Here is a 23,168-nt window from a genome sequence, read left to right as displayed (position 1 = left end):
TCAGAGATACGTGGGAGAATAAGAAACAAGAGAAAATATCTCCTCCCCCCCCTTTTTTTTTTGTCGCTCGTATAGGCTACAACGATGCTAGCCGCAGAACATATCCAAACATTCCCTTCCTTTTCCGCGATATTGAATCCTTCTCCTTAGCTATTTAGACAAATACATTTGACGTTGTGACCATTAGGAGAATTTCCATCACTTACAAAGCGGAAACATGCTTGAGCGCGAAGTGTTTAGTAAGACGCCTTGCTATTATGCCATGCTAAGAATTGCGCCGAGATGTACTTAACAAGTTTTCGTCAATTGGCTGCTGCTTCTGACTGTTGTGCGCGTCTGCGTCGGCTAGGAAATATATATATATATATATATATATATATATATATATATATATATATATATATATACAGCGCGAGCCCAGTTCGTTCTTCCTTGTCTTTTCTCGAGTGGTGGCGCCCACGTGCCTCGTTCAAACAATCAAATACCACACGCGTCTATATATATATATATATATATATATATATATATATATATATATATATATATATATATATATATACACGCACGTTATCTGTAATACGAATGATAGAATCACCTAAGGGGCCTGCATTAAACTCGTACGCTGCTGACCACCAAAGTAGACCCAGAGAGCGCACACCTGCTCTTCGTAACAAAGCAACCGATTTCCTAAAAAAAAGCCGCTTAACTATAATATTCGCTTACATGTGTCCTTCAAGGACACTGACCTCCTAATGGAAGCGCGCAACGTATTCAACAGATTCTTTTCCATTCGTGGGTGTGTAGCCCCTCTTGGCGAGTCATCCAAAACGGGTTGTAATCCATTCTGATTCAAGATGTACAAAATTACTAAATGCAGCAATATATGTGCTGTACTTTTCTGTGCATACACCTGTCGTCACCACACTTCCCTCGTAAATCATCATACACTCTCTTTTCTCGTAACATCGCTACGCAGACGTCTGACCGACAGTGCATTCGCCTGATTTGTGCTTGCATTTCAGCATAGCATGCTAGCGGTGTAGTACATGAACATAAAAATATGAGTGAGAATAAATTTCGATGCGTGGTACATAAACAAATATTTCATTATGTTACACGCTCTATGGGAAGAAAATAAATATAATCGTATATGCTTCACCGTTAGTTCGACAGGGCTTAATACACGCCGCATGACTGAAGCTTCCCTTCAAATTATGAACATACAAAAAATTAGTGAGAATAAATTTCGATACGTTGTAGATAAACAAATATTTTATTAGGTTACACCCTCTATGGGAAGAAAATAAATATATTCATCTATGCTTCACCGTTAGTTCCACAGGACTTAATACACGCCGCATGACTGAAGCTTCCCTTCAAATTAACTCCAGCAAGTGCGTTGTATTAGCATATAGTGTATTTGCGGATATTTATTTTTAAACAAAGTGATAGGTTTCCAACTACTGCGCACTGAGCACGCTCAGCACCTCAATCATCTGCGCAAGAATAATACAGCAGGCCACGCGTAACGGAAAGTACTCGTCTAAGAAAGCGCTAGTTTTCACACGACCTTCGTACGCGGAAAGAGCGTATCAAAAACAGAGCAGGTGACTGCCAAGAGTACTGTCATTAATATGCAAGCGACGAGGCGCTTCATGTGTTGCGTCTATGGACGCATTACGCCCGCTTTCGCTTATAACGGTCACTATTGACAGGTCACCTTTGTAGCGGCATAATATTTGCACAGAAAACATGATCGTGCACCTCTACGCATATATTTCGAAATGGATCATTGTTTCCGCCTAGCTATCAAAGGCACGTCTCGCTCATCTACTCTGAGTACGCCGGCGCCTACTGCTAATACGCGGCCTTTCTGGGTGATGCAACAGTGACACAACGCAGGAATATCTATGCAAGGGCGACGTAACAACCTACTCCAGGGAAGTGCACGTTGAAGCGGAGAGCGAGTTTGCAGGCATTCAATGCACGTGAACTGTGGAACGAAACGTGAAAGTATGGCAGGTGGGAGCATAGTCTATACGTACAGTGGAAAAGAAGGCTTGAAAGCAGCGAGATTAGAATGTTTGACTACGTGAAACGAGCTGAGATGCGCAGCACTCCGGCAATCCCTCCGAGCTGAAGCTCGTACGGGCCATTACATTCAATGTTCTTGCGTAGCGTGTGGTACGGATTCAAAATTCTAGCGCCGTGTTGGTGGTACACCGCATCGCTTAAGCACTCACATTCAAGCGCGAAGCACGCAGAAGTGGTTAGTCCCAAACTTACTCTTTAGTTACTTTGCCTTATTGTACAGTGTCATAAATGTGCAGATATGATGAAAGATTCCTAAGTGCCGCACAACTTCTGTGAGCGGCAATTAGTGTAGCCCGCTAGACTACCGGACAGTCGTAATAAAAAAAACGTGAAATACGGACAAAGAGTTGAGGTGTCGCCTAATACTTGGTATTAGGAACAAGGCACTGTGCCCCCTGCATTGGAATAAATTTGACATGGCGTAAACAATTCGAAGCACTCATTGTTTTGAAAATAAGATAACATGCCAAAGCTGTTATTGTTGCTAGCTTTTACTGAAAAGAGTATAGAATCCTCTTTGGGGAACATATAGTACACCTGACTTCCTCCTTTGTACTTTGTAGGAGCTAAAATACTAAAAAAAGAATTGCGCACACAGATTTGCGCAATTCAGTTGACGGTTGCGTGACAGTTGCCTGATAACAAGTGTCAGGGGGCATTATACAAAAGAAACAGAGACATACCGAATGCAGCGCATATATATATATATATATATATATATATATATATATATATATATATATATATATATATATATATATATGTGTGTGTGTGTGTGTGTGTGTGTGTGTGTGTGTATGTGTAATGCAGTAGCGTTGGTGTCAAGTTTTGCCGCAAAAGTATGCGGCAGAGTCTTGGAAACGCAGGAACAATTTTTAGACTCAAATATGAATTGAAACCTAAATGTACAATAAAAAGTATCTGGTTTATATGTCACATACTTAATGTCATAAGGGAGCAGTTCAATTAGAGAATTGGGAAAAAGGACGGAAATTGTGCTCGATAAAGAACTCGCCCAGAGTTTACGAACATTTTCGTGGATGTGATGTCATTCTCGCCGGTCGGTTCCTTCGCACCTGACCCGCGCGCGGTGACGATTCACTGACGTATCATCCTACGCGAAGTGTTCCAGCCTGCAAACTGCTTAGTGAACAAGGGCTCCCAGTATGCGAAATGACCAAATCTGAGTGCAAGAAAAAGCAAAGTAATGAACAAAAACAGTGAAACAAAAACAACCTCTCCAAGAAGCTATCGCATATGTTAAAGGAGCATTCGCAGAGTATCTACAAGAATCAGCGTCACCGCTCGCCCGGTATGTTATCGCTGACTGGCTCTCCCGCCAAGTCCGACAACGTAGAGGAACGACATCTCTTCGCGTGCCTTCACGGCAGATACACGACAGGCTGGTTTTGCCCCGCTTGGTTTCACAATCGTTTATTTATGTCTCCTTTATTGATCTCCTTCCTTCAAGAGCGCCCACGTAGCCCGGGTATGAACAGGTGAATTTGTTGGGCTGATTCTTTATGCGGGCGCCTATGTTTACTCATATTTCCCTAAACCCTCGATGATCGCAAGTCAGTTTTTTTCATCACGTTCCTTTTACAGCACCATGTACAGTACCCGCTACCTCTGATAAAACTTGCGCTTTCCCTTATATCAAATTTCCTGCCGTCGACACGACCACTTAGTGTGTCATAGGCAAACACTGTTCCCGCAAAGCAACGGCCGAGTCCACCTTGCTTTTCGTTCGTAAATGTTCTTTGCCTTTGGTCGGCCTGCTTTGCTAATGGTATGCCCAGCATCACGATTGGCTGGGAGTTGCGCTTGCAATAAAAAACAGTCCAATAGTATTTTACGGTACGGGCCCAGCCACCATATTACGAAGCTTTTTGTTGATTAACGCTCTTCTCTATTGGCTGGCCGCCTTCCCTAACAAAAATTGCTGGCCATAGAATCGGCAGGATTTCGCCCTTACAAACATTCCTAATGGCAGGAGCTTTTCGCGAATACGGGCACAGATTCAGGGTTGACGTTGGGCATACTTCGTGTCCATTACTCGGTATATTTTAAGCAACGCCTGCTAAAAGCGCTTGGTTATGTGCAAAACTCTCACTGCTAGCTCCTCGCTTAGCGCAGCGCGCTTTGATGCATCCCACAGTGTTCGGGTGGATGGCGACATCCTGGACTCGGTGAAAAGCCCACATTGAGAACTTTGTTATTGTACGTATGACTTCTCTCTCTATATATATCGCCACGGTTATTGCTTTTCCAGCGACTGAACAACATAAAGCACTCACCACGCCATGCTGAACCGGATATCCGACATTATAAAAAGAAGTGACCTGGCGGCGAGAAGGCGCGATGAAAGACGAAATTTTTATGCTCGCTTCACCCTCTCACGCAACACAAAAAAAAGGCTATCTACGTGCATACGACAGAAGGCACACGCAGAATATTTAGCGGCGACTGCTATTCTGGGCGACAAAGGAGTTTATAAAAAAAATAGGGAAACATAGAAAAGGAAAGAAATCATTTTCAGAATTTGTTTTTATTGGGCTGCTCCTAATATCAAGAATAACAGAAACTTGTTTGGCTAATTGATTTTTATTAAAAACACACACCCTATTCTGAGGAATCGGGGATAAATCATGCGGTACGATGGTGCAAGAATATTAAGAAATGGGGAAAATCATTTCAAAGCAACGTATTAACTGAAAATTGTGAAATGCAAATCTTAAAATAATTATAGATAAGCAACAACAATGAGGACAAAAAAAGCATGTCATCATTCTTGTCTCGGACAGATAAAGGAACATGTGACTAAAAGAAGAACAAAATAGGCAGGTAAAAATATGGAGTTGATGTTCTTGTGAACATATTCAAAAGAGTCATCCGCGGTGGAAAGGCACAGTATGATTTATTTGCTGTATGAGAAATTTTTACCGGGTGCAGATGAGTCATTTCTCGTACGTGCAGAGGAAAAGATGATGATTCGCCTTTTGTTCTAGCAGAGGTAGATACAAAATGCCAACAGCACCAGAAATAATATTTAAACGCGTGTTTGAAGACTGCAGCAGGCCAGAACATAAATAGCATTTCACGAACATCACCAGAGTTCATAAAAAAAAATATTGGAGGCTTATCAAGGTTAAGCCCAGTGGATGCGAAGCATCCACTGGGCTTAACCTTAGCGTATCCTTAGCGTTTGGAGGCATCTTGACCGCATACACGCCCGGCGCAAAGACGCTGGCGCGGTTGCGGGCACAGAGACTGACGCGACGGCGGGCGCGCGCCGCTTCATCCCTGGCGTGACGTCACATATCACGTGATGCAGCGATGGTGGCGCCGCCGCCGCGTCGCGCGCGACGGAGCGAACCGAAGCGTGGAGGCCTCCGCCGGGCGACGTCCGACGGCGCGATATCAGGCCCCATCTGCAGCCGGTGTGACGTCATCACGTGACGTCACATCATGTGATCTCACTTCAGGGTCAATGGCGGCCACCACCGGGAGGCGACCGACGGCGCGATATGAGGCCCCATCTGCAGCCGGTGTGACGTCATCACGTGAGGTCATGTCACGGACCTACTTGAAGGTCACTTGAAGGTCAATGGTGGCCACCGCCGGGAGGCGACCGACGGCGCGATATGAGGCCCCATCTGCAGCCTGTGTGACGTCATGACGTGACGTCATGTCACGTGACCCCATTTCAGGATCAATGGTGGCCATCGCCGGGCTTCGCGCGAAGGCCCGAAACCTACGTCAATATGCTTCGCATAAAAAACACGCAGTTTCACCCGAAAGGCGAAGCATTGATTGCGATAGAAAATTAAAAGAGATCTATTTAGAATGCATTGCATTATTATCGGCCGTATAAAGTTGTAAACATTCGCTTAGCAACTTGATTAAAAAGCACGGGGTCAAGCACGCACAGGTAAACATGAACACATCGCGCTGGATGACCGCGGAAATTCGCTCTCGATACGCTGGAGTGAGGAAACGCGGCAGCAGCAGCGAGCGAATTGATCTTTGTTTTGTGTCTAACTTCAATGCAAACTAAACGTCAAAAGCACAGTGCATACGAAGCTACTGACCGTCGGCACATGCACTTTGTCCACATCGCAGATCACTTGAAGATGAGGCCGGCGTGGGCACGCACTTTGTCCACAGAGCAGATCACTTTCAAGACACGGCACGCGGCCACACCGTAAGCAGCAGCAGCCGAATTAAAACACCCCTTCCACCCCACCCCCCGACCGTGCCTCGTGCACTACAGAAGCTGGCGCGCTTCCACTCCACCTTCCTCCCTCTCTAGCGCGGTATTGAGCCGCGATCGTTGGCTGACCCTTGCAAGTTTTCACTCCCACATATAGCATACGGCACACACCGACGATGTTATCGTGTTTGCACTTTATGCGGAACATCACGGCGGCGATGGCGGCGACGACGGCGACGGCGGAAACTCGATTGGAGCGTTTATATAATTGATATTGGAATAAAAAGAAATTCAGTGTCATTCCACTCTGTGAAGGTCGATCACCAGATAGCTAAGTATGTGGGGCCCTAAATGGCAAACTGCCATTTGTTTTGGGTAAAACGCGGCATGCATATAAACGGAAGGCGAGACGTGACTAGTCGCTTTTCCACGATGTTGAGTCGCGGAAGATGAGGCACCGGGGGCTCCACATACCCATGTAATTTTGCAACACGTGGCGCAACACCTTTTACTAACGAATCCCCGGCACGAAGAACAGACACGCACATCACCGTACTCCGAAGGTACACATTGGTTGACCGTAGTCAAGTCGATCGTGCGTTGCTCGGCGTCCCGCTGTGCAGCAATGGTTGTGAGGTCACCCGAAAACCACAAGCGGTCACGCACAGCACAGGCCACACAAAATTCGTTCACCACAAACTTGATCTCAAACCTGACCATTGCTTGGGTGAAACGTTCGAAGTTTGTGGGATCGGGGCCACACGGAAGGCTTGCATTCATTTCCGCCTCGCATTCCTGGCGGGCAGCAGCACGCTTACGCGACGGCTCTCACGGGAGTGTGGAAGGAACGGAAAGGAGATACGCAAGTGTTTGTAACGCGGACAAAGAAAGCGCGATGCGAACATAGATATGGCCGGCGAGGGTCACAGTGTAGTATCAGTTCATATCAGCTTAATATCTGATGCGGGTTGTATTTGGACCTAAGATATCAACATTATTTTTCCAAGTTGGCGGAGTGCTTAAAGCCTGCCTCGTCTCCGCCGCGGGTCGGCCCGGTATTGCGCTATTTTCAGGACCGACCTTCGTATGGGAAGAAATTCTCGATCTACACGGCTCGATAGACACACGCAATTTTTTCCAGAACCTAGCCATGTACAGCTTCGCTGTAAGGGCATCGCAAAATTGCCCCGAGGGGCAGTATTTCCTCGGGTTACTAAACATCGCCGACAAATAGCGGGATGTGCCTAGATTCCAGGATGTGGTTCAAAACAGCAAGCTTATAGAACCCGTCCCAAGTGCAAGCCACATATTTTAAAGCGAATGAATTCCTTTGGTTATTTCTACCATTTTATTGGTCGGTGGTTCGGCTTTAACAGCCGACAGAAAGCACCGACGCAAAGGGAGCGTTCTTTTGATCTGCAACCTAGTTGTGGAACGCTTTCGTCGTCGAACACTAACCATGATAGCTCTAAGACGCTCATGCAGTCACGCAAGAGCTCTGAAGTGTCCGACTGCGGTTTCTATATGTATCCCTGTCACAGAACAGGCAGAAGAGGCAGCCATCGCGCTGGCTCTCACTATTCCCTCAGCCACCGCTGTCATCAGGGATTCTAAATCAGCCGTGTATGACTCCGGATCTGGGTGTATCAGCAGACTGGCTGGAATCATAGCACGCAAATTCACAGTTCAATCAGAAGTCGCACTCGTTTGTGCTGCCGCTCACGAGGGCCTGCCAGGCAACGAATCAGCCCATGCTTGTAACGGAGGTTTCAGGAACCGGACACAGACAACACAAGGGTAGGCTGAGGCCGTCGCCTTTCGTGATGTGCTCATTACATACCAGCACATCTGCTAACACTACGAATCATGTCGACGCTTTTTACAACCTTTCATTCATCCTCACTCGTGGGGATTGGAAATACTATGGCACACACCATCACTACTCCATCACTTCTGAATAAATTATACCTCAATCAATTTCTCGATCCCGGCTGTTATCATTGCGCAGCCCCTTATGCTAACTATAACCACATACATCTAGAGTGCCCTGATCACCCCCTACCACCCCCGCCTTAAGAGTGTTCAGCTGTGTAGGGCTGCCCTAGGCAGCTCCGAGCTTGGCCTGCAGGACGACGTCCAGTGCCGGGCCGTAGAGATTATGGAGCTTTACTGCGAGTAGATGTCTCTGTCACCTCCCACCCCGCAGGTCCTGCAGGCTTTTAGTTCTGTCAAATTAGTCATATGTTTAGACACCTATATTACCACTATAGACGTGTTGGATAGAGACAGCGTTGCCTACGGAATTACGCAAAACAACAAATGGTACTTATATCTGTTTCAGTAGCTCCTTGCAGTTGTGTGGCAGCTGAAGGACTCCTTAGAAAATAGGAACGGCGAAAGCCTCTCAAGACGTGTTCGTCTGGTCTGCGTTGCCTGCTCAGCGTCTACCAGGCTACCAGCTGATACATAATCCATGGTTCATGGACTGATGCAACAAAGCTTTTTGCATTGTAACCACAAGCTGCGTTTAACATGAATGCGACAGCGTGGTTTCGCTTGATACACACAGTTTCTCAGCAGTTTCTTGCTACTTCCTTAGTTAATAGTAAGAGACAACGCCCTGATAAACGTTCAGCTCTGCCGCATCGTACGTCTCCTCAGCGTCTATTTTCAGTTATGATTTCAGTTATGATTTCCATTATGAATTCAGCGCTATGATTTCAATTGATGAAAGAAACCAACTAGCCCAAAAAGCTGCACTCCTCCACTGTTAATTTGCGTGTGGCTGTAGCTTTGACAACCAAGGTCAAGTTTCATGAGCCGCAGCCTTGCTTTTTTCAGAATTCTGTTTCCTAAAAGCAGCGACCGGTCTCGGCAGCAAGAGAGGTGGAGTAGCAGAGCATTCGATGGACGCGATAGAGGCACCGACTTTCTTCAACGAACGTCAGCAACGATATCGCCGCTTCCTGATGTTTTTGGCAGCCTCCCGATGAGCACGACTTGTCTCTCGCAATTTTTTTTAAGACAGCCAGCTCCTTCTTAATGATTTGGTAACCCTTTGATGAAGTTTGACGGGGCCCATGACAATTTGAATATTTAAGAACAGTGGCCCTGCATCCGCGGAGTGGGTTTAAGCGCAAAGAGAACACACTGCTGTATTCTTGCGTACGCTTCTCATATGACCTTTCTTCATGCAGCTGAGGCATTGCAGTGGCTTCGACACGAAAGGTCGTACAAGATATCTGAAGTGGCCCACCTTTACATTTGAAGGTAGACAGTCTCCCTCAATACTACATTCAAGCAACGCGAGTTACCCAGGCTGGTTACACTCGTGTTGACGGCAGCTTCACAGGCTGGTTAGACAAAAACATCTAAGTCGGAGTTGCGAATGGTAGCACCTATATAGAAGATGATACCCATGACGACGTCAGAGCCCAGCGGGACGTGGAAACGGACCTTCACTCCGTCCAGGTCAGTGACGTTGCGCAGGGTATTCAGTGCGGTCGCATGAGTAACATTATACGTCAGGAAATTCTTATGTGTTTTTTATGTCAGTGATTTCATTCGGCACCAATTCTTCCAGCAGCACTGGCACAATTTGCCTGCTGAGGCGTTTCATGATCCCGTCGGGCACAGCAGGAACGAAAAGGATGGTCTTGGTGACAGGCCTACATTGCGGTCTCATTCAATGTATTCGAGGTTGAAAAGGTCCCGGTGTTGTCTCATCGACTTACGGCTGACTTCGCCACATTCGGCGACGTCAGCAGTGGCCGCTTCAAAAAGTGGATTGGCCCTTATAGCTTTTCTGACAGCGAGGACACCCGCATCTGCTCACTGAGCAGCAAGGAACCCTCCGATGACGACTTCGAACAAGGGGAAGGGTGACAATAAGACAGGAGGGGAAGGCATCGTAGACTCGGGTAAAGCTTTCGGCGGCGAAGAGGAAAAAAAATGTCAAGTTATCTTTGTTGGGGATTCACACGCGTAAATCAGCACCGGTGACATTAGAGAGGGTCGGTGCAGGCGAGCGAGTCCGGACTAGCACGGCTTTCAGGAAAACTGGTTAGGGACGTGACATCGAAAGCCAAGGAAGAAATGCGTGGCACTGTGGAGGAGAGCCACCTAGTGGTGATAATGGGTTGTGTGACTGACATACTGCAAGGATGGGGCACAGAAACCATGAAGCAAATAGCCGAAGGGATTACCGATCTGCGGAATATTTAAAAAAGAAGTGCTAATCGCAGTGTGCACGGTGCCGAAAATTGAGAGGGAGGGGTATGCAATTGAAAAGGCAGTGCTTGCATTAAACAGAGAAATAAGGGCGCTATCTAAGACATTGAATTTTACGGTCACTGACATCAACAGAGAAGTGTACCGAGCAGGCCACGAAGGCTCGTTTGTGGGTGGCGGGGCAGATTTTAGCGATGATGTGGCATCGCCGGTTGTGCGTCGATTCACGGCACGGGGAGTAGCTTTTTAGGCGCGCCCTACGCAATCAGGAAGGAAGATTAAGCACTGAATGTAGCAACACACCCGCTGGGAGCACAATTATACCTCAAAAGGTTAATAAAAGATGCACAGAGAGTAAGTATAGAGACGGTAAAATTTGTTACATAAGCACGCAAGCAGGAAAAGGATTGGAAATTGAAACACAGGTCAATGACGAAGCTATTAGTGTGTACAGCTTCAACGAAACGCATCTACGGGATTTTGAGCAGCCGTCTGTTATTGACAGTTTGGTATGAGAGGGGTGCAACAGAATGACTGGGTCAAGGAAAGACGGAAGGTGCAGAAGTGCTAATAAGGCGAGGTACGAAGTGGCAAAGGGTAAAAGAGAAAGGTAAGAAACAATTATGGATTAGCGGCGCATGGCAAGGCAAAATGACATGGCTTGATGTAGCTCACCTATGGATAGATAGTGATAGCGCAGATAAAAATAAAGAATTGATTGATTGCATTAGAATCGATATTGAAGAGTTCAAAAAATTGGGCCAGGTGGTTTTAGCTGTAAATTTGAATGCACGCATGGAGGACTTAGACAGCTTTGTGGATTACAACGCTTTTGTAGTGCTGGATTTGTGTGATGAACAGAACGTTACAGCAGTTAACCGGCAGAATAAGTGTCGTGGACCGCTAACATTATAGGAATGAGGGCGTAGTCTCAGAAACGGTCTACGAACGTCTAGGCCAAACTACCTAGACCGAATGATTGATGAACATGGAAAAGGTAGCCTGGGTAGCCATCGTAATTGTTTAACTTTAAAATTCGGGACAGAAACTAACGCTATACGCGAACCAATAGCATTAGTATTTCTAAGCATGAATGAAAAGCAAATAACCAAAATCGCAAAAAAACAGAGAGGAAAATGGAAGTGTTTCGTACTGGGAATATAACTGGGAATATAAGCAACAGGTTGAGCTTATGCAGCAGGAGATAAGACAGACACGGCAAAAGATATTACTGGATTGGTAATTGAAGAGCGCAAGCAGGGGTTTAGGGATCATCGGGAAACTAATTGGGATTAAACAAGATATAGGTGCTCCTTAGATGCAACAAATGCCGAGAAAAGAAAAACATTGCGAATGAGCTCGTGCAAGAGAAAACGAAATGCACCAGTGAACGTTGGGTGCACTATATTTGCAAAAGGAAGAAAGGCACACCAGAAAGATTCTGGAGCCATGTGAGAGCCCTCGGAGCTACAACTAAATATTCCCAAACGGCTATAAGGGCTGCAGAGGGTAACATCTTCGCAGTAGACGATTCGATGCGGTGCATCTCACAGGTTACTAGGGATAACTTCGGCACAAAAGAAAGCATAGTTCAAACAGATCCAGCAGCAACAGAGAAGCCTGAGAGATCAAAATGGAGAAGTAACACGGCCACAGGACTCGATGAAATTCAAGTAATTTAATCAAAAACCTCGGTCCAAGGAACAGGCACTGCTGACTAATGACATAGCGCAAGTGATTAGAGCGAAAAAAAATCTCGTTTGGATGGCGGGAATGCAAGATGGATATTGTCTACAAAGGCAAAGGAGATAAGGGTAAGAGGAGCTCGTACAGGCCAGTTACGTTAACGTCAGTGATATATATGGATTGGAAATGCAAGCCATAAAACAGAACTGCCAAAGTGGGTGCAAGAAATGGCGTACTGGGGGAACCACCAAATAGGTTCGGATCAGGTAGACGTTTAGAGCATAATATGTTTGCACTAACTCAGCGCATATGCATTTTGGTAGCTCAGAATTGATCTTTATGGATAGCATTACTAGATACTAAAGACGGATATTACGAAACGTCCTCGAGCATGAAGGCATATATAGCAATTTCGTGGAGTTGCTGATATTTTATATATATATATATATATATATATATATATATATATATATATATATATATATATATATATATATATATATATATATATATATATATATATATATATATATATATATATATGACGTTCGAACTGGATGGGAAGGCAGTAAAGCTCGTTAAGTGTTGGAAATTCCACGTACTGCAGCACAGCTGTCCTCTGACTCATTGTTGCTGATGCTTTGCGTTAAGGGCATCGAAAGACCACTGGAAATTAGTGAAATAGGGTTTGATTTATCCCACGTGCGTATACATATATAATGGACAAATGGTGGAATACTATTTGACCAGACTGATGTATGCGGACGGCATAGCGCTATTAGCGGAAAATGTAGGATATTTACACGCACTTGCAAATATCTGTGGCAACGCAGTGACAAATCTAGGTCTTAGGTTAACAGAGAGAAAGCGGGAATTGTGATCTTTAATGATGGAACGACTAATTACGCAGGTAAGTCATATCCATAGTGAAGCAATATAAATACTTCGGTATATAAATAAACGAAGGAATGACTTACTCAAGCACCCACCAAGATAGTCTGAAAAGAAAGGGTAAGCGGAATGGGGCAATAATGAAACATAGAACTCTTGTGCGCCACAATAATATATGAAATATGAGGTGGTGCGTTGAATCTGGATATGAGTAATGGTGCCAGCGCTGAAGTTCACAAAGCCAAGTACAGGGTAATTGAAAGTGTAAATAGACAACCAGGAGTCACCAGAAAGAAAGTGAGAGAAACAGAGGCAGTGAATTAGCTGCAAATAATGGGAACAAAAAGATCGCGGAGATCGATTTACAATAACGGGTAGAAAGAAACTGGAACGGACAATCAGCGCGATAACACAAAGGGCAGCGCCTTGCTATTGGAGGCTCGAGCCGGTTCCACAAGGGCAAAGAAACATACTGGAGCACATATTCGCTACGATAGAAGGCATGTGTATGCTGCCGCGAAAATCCGGAGACCACTAAGCACATCCTAATAGAATGCGAAGGTATTCACCCAGTGAGACTCGTAGGTAACGTAACCTTTCAGAAGCACTTGGACCTAGAGTGGACGGAAGCATCAACCGGTCAGCAGCCAAGATTAGCAAGAGACTTAAGAGTATTGGTGGAAAGAAAGTAGGAAAAAAATTGATGCGATCGGATCTGTTAGAGGCATAGGTAGATGGGGAATTATGGAGGGGAAAGGAAAGATTGCGGGGACGTATGCAAAATTGTTAGCATGGAAAACATGCACAATATACTTGACTAATACCCCTGTCACACGGGAGCTCGAAAATTTTTTGAGCAAAATTATTTCAACCGAAAAAAAGTTTTGCCCGCAGACACACGAGAGGGAGCGATCACTTTTCAGAAGCGGTTTTTTTTTTTTCTGGAAGCGGAGTTCGTCAATCACTTTTACCGCCGAAAAGGAGTAGCCTCGAAACCAGCGGGCGGCAGCAGTTATCATACGTTAAAGAAAATAAGCAAATGCGTATTTTTTTGTCTCCTAGATTCGTCATACAAAAATATTTTTATGTCTCGCGCAAGCCGAAGATGCCACCCGAGTTCAACGACTTCGACCGCCACCTGAGGCCACCACAACGGAACTGTCAGACCATTCTTCTTAATAAAGTTTCTTCTCGCGGAAGGTGCAGTAAACCCAGTAATGCTCATTTTCTTCTGCACTTTCGCAAGCAGTCCGAACGGGTCGGAGATGTCACTTGATTACGCTTACAGACGCGTGCCACATGGACGAGACGAAGTTTCTTTCACTCTCGAGTTGTGAAATTCAACTGAGAAAGTGTTATACAATAAGTTCTCACTTCCCGTGTCGAATTACGCGAGTTTATTTCGGTCGATTTTCTTACGAACTGTAGCGCCACGCCTTTCATTTGGAGCGTCCAGAAGGAAACACTAAGGAGAGGTCGTCGGTGCCATGTGTCTGCAGCGCGATATCTCTTCATTAAAAGGTATTTCAGCTTGGTAAAAGGCCGCTTACGTAAAAGAGTTCTTGCGTGCTTGTGTGGGAGAGGTATAAATCGAGCAGGCTAGGTTACTATATTCATCACCACTCCGTTTCAAACGGAATACAAATAAATCATCATCATGATATCATCATCATCATCATCGTCGTCGTCGTCGTCATCTTCGTCATCATCATCATCATCATCATCATCATCACGGCTGCAGTGCTGCTGTTGCCGTGCGAGCGAAAGAAAGACTCTTAGCAAAACGCGCAGTCCGCCGTACCAGACGGTTAGCGCAGGACGCTGATCAGCGTGAAGCGGAACTCGAAACAAAACATGAGGCAGAGCGTACCAGAACATTGGCGCAACGACCTGAACAGCGAAAAATGAACAAGAAAAATCCAACCTCGTGTTTCGACTCTCTATACAGATACACTCGCTGTACACAGCTTCCGACTCGCTAGGATCTGCTGCTTTTTTTTCCCTTCTTGCTTTCTTACTCTGAGCAGCCTTTCTGGTATAGGGGCGCTATAACGTAAACCCCTGTGTCACTATGATTTTATTGCACTTCGCCAAACTTTTTTTTTTTCTCATAGTCGCCATCGTTATGGCGTCAACGTTACTATAGTGTCTCCCTCCGTAACGTGAATTTTTACGCGCGGAGACGTTCCTTAGAAATCATATGCATCGTGAAATTCTAAACGTAATACTACAGGGGAGGGTACTCGCTATTTTCGTTCGCAGTATGCCGCCTCTCTCTGGAATTACCGTATAAACTGCTGTATAGATGGAGTATTAACATAGATTGACCTCTTACCTTCGAGTAAAAGAAAAAGAAAGAAAGAAAGAAAGAAAGAAAGAAAGAAAGAAAGAAAGAAAGAAAGAAAGAAAGAAAGAAAGAAAGAAAGAAAGAAAGAAAGAAAGAAAGAAAGAAAGAAAGAAAGAAAGAAAGAAAGAAAGAAAGAAAGAAAGAAACAGGCATTAAGCGAAAAAAATTGCAGAAATGCGTAGATGCTTACAGCAGTGTCGCCTTGGCAGCGAATTGACATCAATGTAGCAGAAGCTTGATGTGGGCGAGTTGGTTATGCATACTTCACGAAAAGAGCGCTACGAAGATGCGGACGAAAGAACAACATGTACATGTTGTACATGTTGTTCTTTCGTCCGCGTCTTCGTAGCGTCTTTTCATCAAGTATGACATCAATGTCACCGGTAGTAAGCCGCCATGAACACGAAGTCCACAAGAACACGAAGTCAAGCACGAAGTCCACAAGTGCCTCCTCAAGCTGTGAACGCATCGCATGACACCCTCGAAGAGACGTTTTATGTGGGTTCCATGCCGGTAGCTTTCCTTTTTCTGTTCCCCAATATCGCCCGCTTTTTTTTCAGGAACGCCAGGCTTACGCTTTGTTGCCGTTTGCTACGGCGAAATTTTATCCTCAACGCATCTGAAGACTCTCCGCGTTTCTCTACTCCTCGCTCACTACACAAAAAAGATAAAAATAACTAAACAAACCCACGAGGTTGATCGGAAGAGCGCCCACAAGAAAACTCAGGCGCAAAACAAAAAATACTAGCAATCACATTTGGATATGGCTTCCGCTATGAGTTCGCCAACATGCACGCAGTACATTGCTAGTGATCGACTCATGTTCTGCTCATATCATTATATAACAAAAGCGTTGACTTTATCTCGCTTCTTTAAAAAAAATATCGCCAGCTATATTCTGGTTTTTCTGGTCTATGGTATTGTACCGCAAGAAATGGTTTTTGCGGTCCACTTGTATTACCTGTTCGCGCGTGGTAGGAAAGACTATGACAAATGTTTATCCTTATTTTTCATTCCGGAGATGAAAAAGAAAAAAAGAAATGTGATAACAACAAAAACTCAATAAGAGCAACCAATCATCACGATGGGTTTGCCGGTACTTTTCCAAATTGCACGCTGCGCCAACGCTACATTTCCTAATCTAAGTTTCCGTCAGCACTCGGTCAGAGAGCTTGCGCCGAAAACCAGTGCGAGCGCAATTACGGAAAGCTAACACTTCTCGCCTGGAAATCAGTCGCGTGAGGCGTGGTACAGCTTGGTTCTTTAGAATTATGTTGCTCGTAACAATCAGCTCGTCACAAGAGTTTCTTGTGACAAGGCTAACGCAACTAGCGCATGACTAGTTTTTGCTTCAGTTGGCCCGTTGATGCATTTAATAAGCAGTAATTTAAGAAGAAACAACATTCATGTCACATTTTTTTGTCACAGTAGGAGTACAAATTAACAAACCCACATAGGTACATGGTAACTGGTGACGAGCAGCACTGTTAACAAAAAGCTACAGGAAGCGATACGAATTTCGCTGAGGTTCCCTTCAAAAGGTCACAATGAACACGTAACAAACAAATCAATAACACTGAATCTAGTTCGCAACGTAAGACTGCAATTGCGTACTTTCAAGAATATTTACTGTATATACTTGTCGTTAGTAGACAAGAACATCAAACAGATTTATCAATCAACGCTTTGCGTGTAGTACTAATACGTCATCGTATGTAAAGAATTTACAGATAGACAGTGTTTCCTGCTTTTTCATACGCAGTCTTTACCATCTATAGGATGAATCAATCTTTCGATGCTTATGCATACAATGAGCATTCTCAATTCTTAGACCGCGTATATATCCAATAAATGCAGTTTCGCGCATAGTGCGAATCAGTGAAGCGATAGCTAGCGCAATATTACACCCCAAAAAGGGCTGCATTCCTTCGTCCGGTATCGGTTCGACTAAGCAAGCCATCTGCGTTCCTAGATAAAGAAAACTTTCTTCAATGTCGACTATAGGAGGCGGCGCCCGCCTGCTGGTGGAAGAGTGGAGATACGCAGCTTCTTCAGCCTTCTCTTTGGCCTCTTGCCTTCTGCTTCTTAATGCTGACTTTCTTTTTATTCTTTCAGGTTGGTGCTACTTCATACGAGAGCTGAAACGCCTGGCACCAGCGAATCGTATACGTCTCCACGTACATTATTGTTTTCTGGTGCAGCATCCCAAGAAGTGAAATATTATGTGCGATAAGTTAGCACAGTTTCACGCTATATCGGTTGGAATAAACATTCGCAGATGCGCGCGGTGCAATATCATGTCAACGTGAAAGACACTGCATTCATTGCCTAGGTGGCTCTGCCCAATGGTGATCTGGAGAGACATGGCTCTTTCTTCCTCTTCTTTCACTTCGCACTTAAACTGTGGTTTCGTTAAATTCTCCCACCTCGGCGCTGCTTTGTAGCTAAGTTGCAGAGCATTTCGTCAGCCAATTATAGCAGCTGGCGACGTGACTTTACTCTTCAGGCGCAGTATTTTAATGCGAAAGCATTATATGGTTCATGAAGTGGAAAATCTGGCAACGTGGGGGGAGATCGCAGATCGCATGAAAATACACGTGGTCACAGAGACGGGCTCATTCCACTGCTGGCGCGTTCTTCGTCGTCTTCTTCCACAGCTGGCTCCGATGCCGCTCATCATGCCAGCGTTCCGATACTGTCCCTTCCTCTACAAAGGCGCTGACAGCACTGGCCCACTGCCAGTCGGTGCGGTGATTTTAGTGAGTTCTGTCGTGTGCTCCGATGGTCAAAAGTTCTACTTCGACTTCTAACTCAGTAGCTGCTTCCGGTTCCTTTCGACGCCCACCCAAGTACGCGAATGAGGCTGAGGCGCGTGATGCGAGAAATGATACACGGTAACATAAAAGCAATACCATTACACTTCGTAAAACGTGTCGTTATCGGGAAGACGTTGCAATGCTTTCGCATTCATGCACTTCGGGATACCTAAGGGTCCTTGACTTATTATTCCTCCTGTATCATCTGCAGAACGCTAATGGGTTAAACATCTGGGCTTCCACATTTGGCAGCCAAAGTTGGAATTCAATCAGGGCGCTGCTACATTTATGTCTTTGTAAGCTTCTATGCAGCATTTGGGATTTCTGTAATGGACGCCCACGGTCACTGACGCTAATGGAAGACGTCGACCACTTATTCAAGTAAGCTAATAACAGCATGGTGGCAAGAACATGGACCAGAGAAAATGATTTCGTAAAATGAGGCGCAATAAAACCAACTATGGCTCACTAAAGAGCGACGAAAGCATGATTTCCTGCAGCATTGTAGGAGAAAACTGCTCCTCTAGTTTCACTTTTCCTTTCTGTGTACGAAAAAGGTGTTGTTCTTCAGGTGGCGCACGTAATTTTTTATATATCAACACAGAGGATTGCAGCGCCCCAGTTTAGCAATTCAACTTTGTTATGATACTTTTGTTATATTAACTAAGATTGTGGCCGCAAGAAAACCTGCCTAAGTACTATGCACGCCAATAATTAGAATTTATGGCTTCGAGAGTGCAATAACTACAAAAATAAACCATATAAGCTCACTAAAACAGTGCTTTGATCCTTTTGCAAGTCTTTCACGAAACAAAGACCATTGGACTAAAAGTAGTTGTTAACGTAACACCTATACATAATAGACGGCCGTGCTTACACCACAGTGGATTGTCGTGGTTATAGGTGTTTAGGCGGTGTCCGAAAGTAACATTTTGGGTAATATATAACAATTACGCCTTCTCCTAGACCGTAATTGTAGTGGCAGCTGTCCACTTCAGTTTTGCTCCGCGTAGAAGCTCACCCCAGTTTTCTCGTTTATTGATCTGCAGATTGCGATGCTCATCCCGTGAAGGGGTAAAGCTGTGCTGGCAGTTTTGATGTTATAATAATAAAAACGGCACAAAAGAGGTACACATAATGAACGAGAGAAAATTAGACGTTATAAGATCCGCCTAACTGGAATAAACCTTGCCTTTATTATGTTTTATTTCTTATTTTCAGTTTTCTTTTACATATCTCCCCACGTAGTAAAAGCCGTTTATACTGCGCCAGGCCATACATTTAGTGCAAATTTTTCTACGAACATCGCAGCGGCCCTCATGCGCACAATATTAACCCGACGGAACTATTCCGGGAACGTGTGTCTCACTTTAGCATTTCTTTTCAGGTATATGAAAGAGAAGACAAGACTGCGATGAAAAGCAAGCCCTTAAAAGTTTAAACGTTTTGTGCACCTATTCGCCCAATTTGATTTCCAGCTAAAAAGAAAGCGTTTGTGCCTTCGTTTTACTGGAGTTTTGGAGATCCCAATTAAGACGGAATCAGCACGAACGGGCACGTGTAGCGTTTGCCATTTGCCGAGACTGATTTCAACTTGGTGGGTTCCCGCGATTTTTCCTTCGTTAATATTTAAATTACGACAATACCGAAGGATTCTAGTAAAAAAAAAGCTTTCAACAGAAAATTCAACGAATACCTTGAAGACGCAAGAAGAGCCAGAGGGAAGAGGCTGCATTTGCGCTACTACCTAAAAGAGGCTGCTGCTTAGTGAATAGCCGGCGCATCAGAGCGGCGCTTGAGTCGCCCACAGTCGGTCGCTTTTCACCCTTCTCCCCCCACTTCCCCTTTTTCGCGCGCGTTTCCTCCGTTACCCTCCCACACGGCACCCGTGCTCTCTCCGCGTGGATGGGGGAAGAGCGGGGACAGCCGGTGTTTGGGGCGCGTAGTCGGAGCCACGGGTTGTACGAGGCGCCCGCGCGCGGCGCCCCAACGGGAAAGTAGTGCCCCCCTCGACTCGGTCGCGCGCGCACACGGCAAGTGCTCCGGTGCGGCGGCTGATATGATCTCGGCGTCCGTGGCTCTCGGCCGAAGGATGTGCTCTCTGCTGCTCGCTGTCGGATGCGCCACGACTAGCGCCTGGTTCGCCGAGGCAGTCGACCACATCGACAAGTGAGTTGCGACTGTTGGGAGATCTTTGAGCCGTTTTCGTTCCGAGGGAACGCTGTTTGCCGAGGGATCCGTAGGCCAGAGAGGAAAAGGTTGTAACTCCGCGCTGGAGGAAACGTGAACGCTTCGAAGCCCGGTAACGCATTGCATGAATAAAAGGTAGTAGGTCTGGGCGGGTGCCATTTACTTTGGCGATCTTTAGCTCTTGTCTCGGTGAAAGCGACCGGTGAATCAATTCGTAGAAGAGGGATACATGGGGAACGAAGGAGTTTCGGCGAGTAGCATGAACTGATTCCAGGGTTGCAAGACTTTCTTTTTTCTTGAAAAGCAATGACAGCCAGCGCTTTCGTCTTTTCTACATGCTCCCTCTTACGCTGGTTCGTTTCTCGTATTCTATTTAACATCGCGTATAAACTCACGTATGAACTAAGTGAGATAAACCATAAAGTAGAAGATAGAGTTCTTTTGAGAAAGTTGTTTCGTTGCCAATCATTTTTTTAGTGCGTAAGATAAACAAGAAGTAGCGTGGTGACAACTGCTTCTCATTGTCATTTCGACATCTGAGTCGTTTTGCTTTTAGAGTGTTTTCACCACATTCCCTTCATTTATTTAGTCAAAACTAACAAGGAGGCCTGAATGCTGAATTAATGTGGTGCTCCACCAGATGCACGGAAAAGCAACAATGGGAACTAGTATTTGTATTAAGATTTAGTTATTTACCTTATTTGGTTTAAGATTGATCTTTTTTGCGTTCCTAGAAAATGCTGCCTGATGTGGTTGAGATACCTTGTGAATGTCGTGCCCTCTGCAACAAATGTTAGAGGATACAAATTACTCGAAATGCTGAGGTGTGCAATGTTTTCAGGATGCTCGACTTATTTTGGTGGTGAGTGAACCTTATCTTCTACACTAGCTACTTGCGTGATTCATGACGTTGTGGATTGTATACTCGAGACCAGACACAACATTTTATTTCAATGGCTTCCGAGTCAGTGCGGAATTGTCGGCAATGACAGCGGAGATGGAACTGAGCGCTCGGCTCACGAAAAAGACCTGAAAGTACCTATAGCACTTAGGAGAACGGATGCTGCCCAGCCACTTCAGTCACTTGTTCGCCACATCACTGTGCGACATGGAATTCACCGGGTTTCACCAACAGCCGCTTACATTCACTCGACCGTCACTTGCAACTTCGCCAACCACTAGAACTATCCCGTCGCGAGACAACTTTATTGTGTGGCACGTTGCTGGGCGCCACATTTACGTATGGTTATTTCTCTCTCATTGGAACGACGAACAGTGGGACGCGTGGGACGAGACGACACAGCACATTTCAGGTTGCTACCCATCATTCGGCGCACAGCAGCAATGTACTCTTCGAGAGGGTCTCAGCCACTCGGATGACCGATCGCTGTAGGAAGACAGGATCCTGGCATATTCGCCTGGGAACTCTTGCATGCACAGGGCCTCAAAAGCCCCGGGGCGCCTCACGAACGTGACTGGAGCGTACCAACGGTGATGAATGTCGGCGAACATTATATCAGGCAAAAATAATAATGAGGAGGATAACTCTTCTGCGATTTTGAGCACAATCACAAATGAGTGATCCTCCTTAGTATTATTTTATGTATTGCTCTTGCTATCTAAAATTTTACGTTCTATTTCCTTGTGTGGAGAGTAGCCACATTGCACGGCCTTGATTAGGCACGCAGCCTTCTCTTCTGCCTCGTTTCTCTCTCTCTCTCTCTCTCGCTCACTCTCTCCATTTATTTAGTGCGTTTCCATATTTTTGTACAACAACTACTTTCCAGTCCTGCATTTCTGCAAGTCTTAAACACCTGCGAATATAGTTCAGTCGCTTGAAAGTGTCATCTACGTTCTGTATGTCACCCACCGGGGGGGGGGGGGGGGTCATATTCAGCCTTTTCGGCACATTAAATCATTATAGTTCGATCAGCCTATGCCTGTTGAAATTCCGTAAAATAATAATTACATTTATTGGTTCCTACACAAACATTAGTAGAGAAAGCGACGTTCATTTGAAAAGAGCTGGGACACATGCGATATTTAGTTCAAGTAGGTTCTAAGCAATTGGTACAATTAGAAAAATATGCCACAACAAAAACTATTCAAATTGAAGTATCAGAAGGAACTCATTTTGGCTGAATATACTTATATTGATGCATGTATTTGTATTTATATCTTTGATGACTACTTCGCGCATTAATCAATGCGCTTTTGAGCTATGTGTGGCTTGAGTTGGGTTATGAAAATATGTTTACAGAATACCATGTCCCTTACAAACACACTGATTTGCCAGGGACACGCCATAGCTAAGTTTTCAAGGCGAGGTGTTCCTTAAAAAATAATTTTTGTAATAGGGAAGGTAACCTAATTAAACTTGGAGTGTTTGTGCGGAATTAATCTGCTCAGGGCCGTGTCTCCGGATGATTTACTTCATTTCTGAGTCTTCTCTTGCTATTTCTTGCGTCAAGTGGTTGATGTCAGTGATAATAGAGGCATAGGCTTAGTCATAAAGGCCAATGACTAAGCGCCGCAAGAACGAAAATCGAAAGGAGTCATCTGGCACTGTACAAATTTACACACTGTACCTTAAGAAGTTATTTCAAATTTGAGAGTTTCTTTTCCGAGCCGGACGTGCTTTTCCCCCATAAAATCGACTACTTAAAGGGCCCCTCACCAGGCCCCAAAGCAAATTTTGGTT

The 23,168-nt window shown here is 45.0% G+C and overlaps 2 protein-coding genes and 1 non-coding gene across 3 annotated transcripts in view; 2 read left to right on the top strand and 1 right to left on the bottom strand.

The window, feature by feature from the left end:
- LOC135899528 (cell adhesion molecule 4-like) overlaps positions 1 to 23,168 on the bottom strand; it is a 441,441-nt gene that overhangs the window by 117,745 nt on the left and 300,528 nt on the right. The gene's annotated exons all lie outside the window — the stretch shown is intronic.
- On the top strand, positions 7,211 to 7,396 carry LOC135899616 (U2 spliceosomal RNA). The gene has a single exon (XR_010563661.1). It is a non-coding gene; the product is annotated as a U2 spliceosomal RNA (small nuclear RNA).
- Positions 20,313 to 23,168, top strand: part of LOC135899530 (uncharacterized) — a 388,013-nt gene continuing 385,157 nt past the window's right edge. The window contains exon 1 of the mRNA XM_070537559.1: positions 20,313 to 20,446. Coding sequence (XP_070393660.1) covers positions 20,337 to 20,446 — 110 coding nt within the window. The 5' untranslated portion in view covers positions 20,313 to 20,336. The remainder of the gene's footprint in view (positions 20,447 to 23,168) is intronic.

This window comes from Dermacentor albipictus, chromosome 4, assembly GCF_038994185.2.
Source record: "Dermacentor albipictus isolate Rhodes 1998 colony chromosome 4, USDA_Dalb.pri_finalv2, whole genome shotgun sequence".
Lineage (NCBI taxonomy): Eukaryota > Metazoa > Arthropoda > Arachnida > Ixodida > Ixodidae > Dermacentor > Dermacentor albipictus.
The sequence above is the reverse complement of the archived record's forward strand: the minus strand, read 5'-3'. Positions and strand labels throughout refer to the sequence as shown.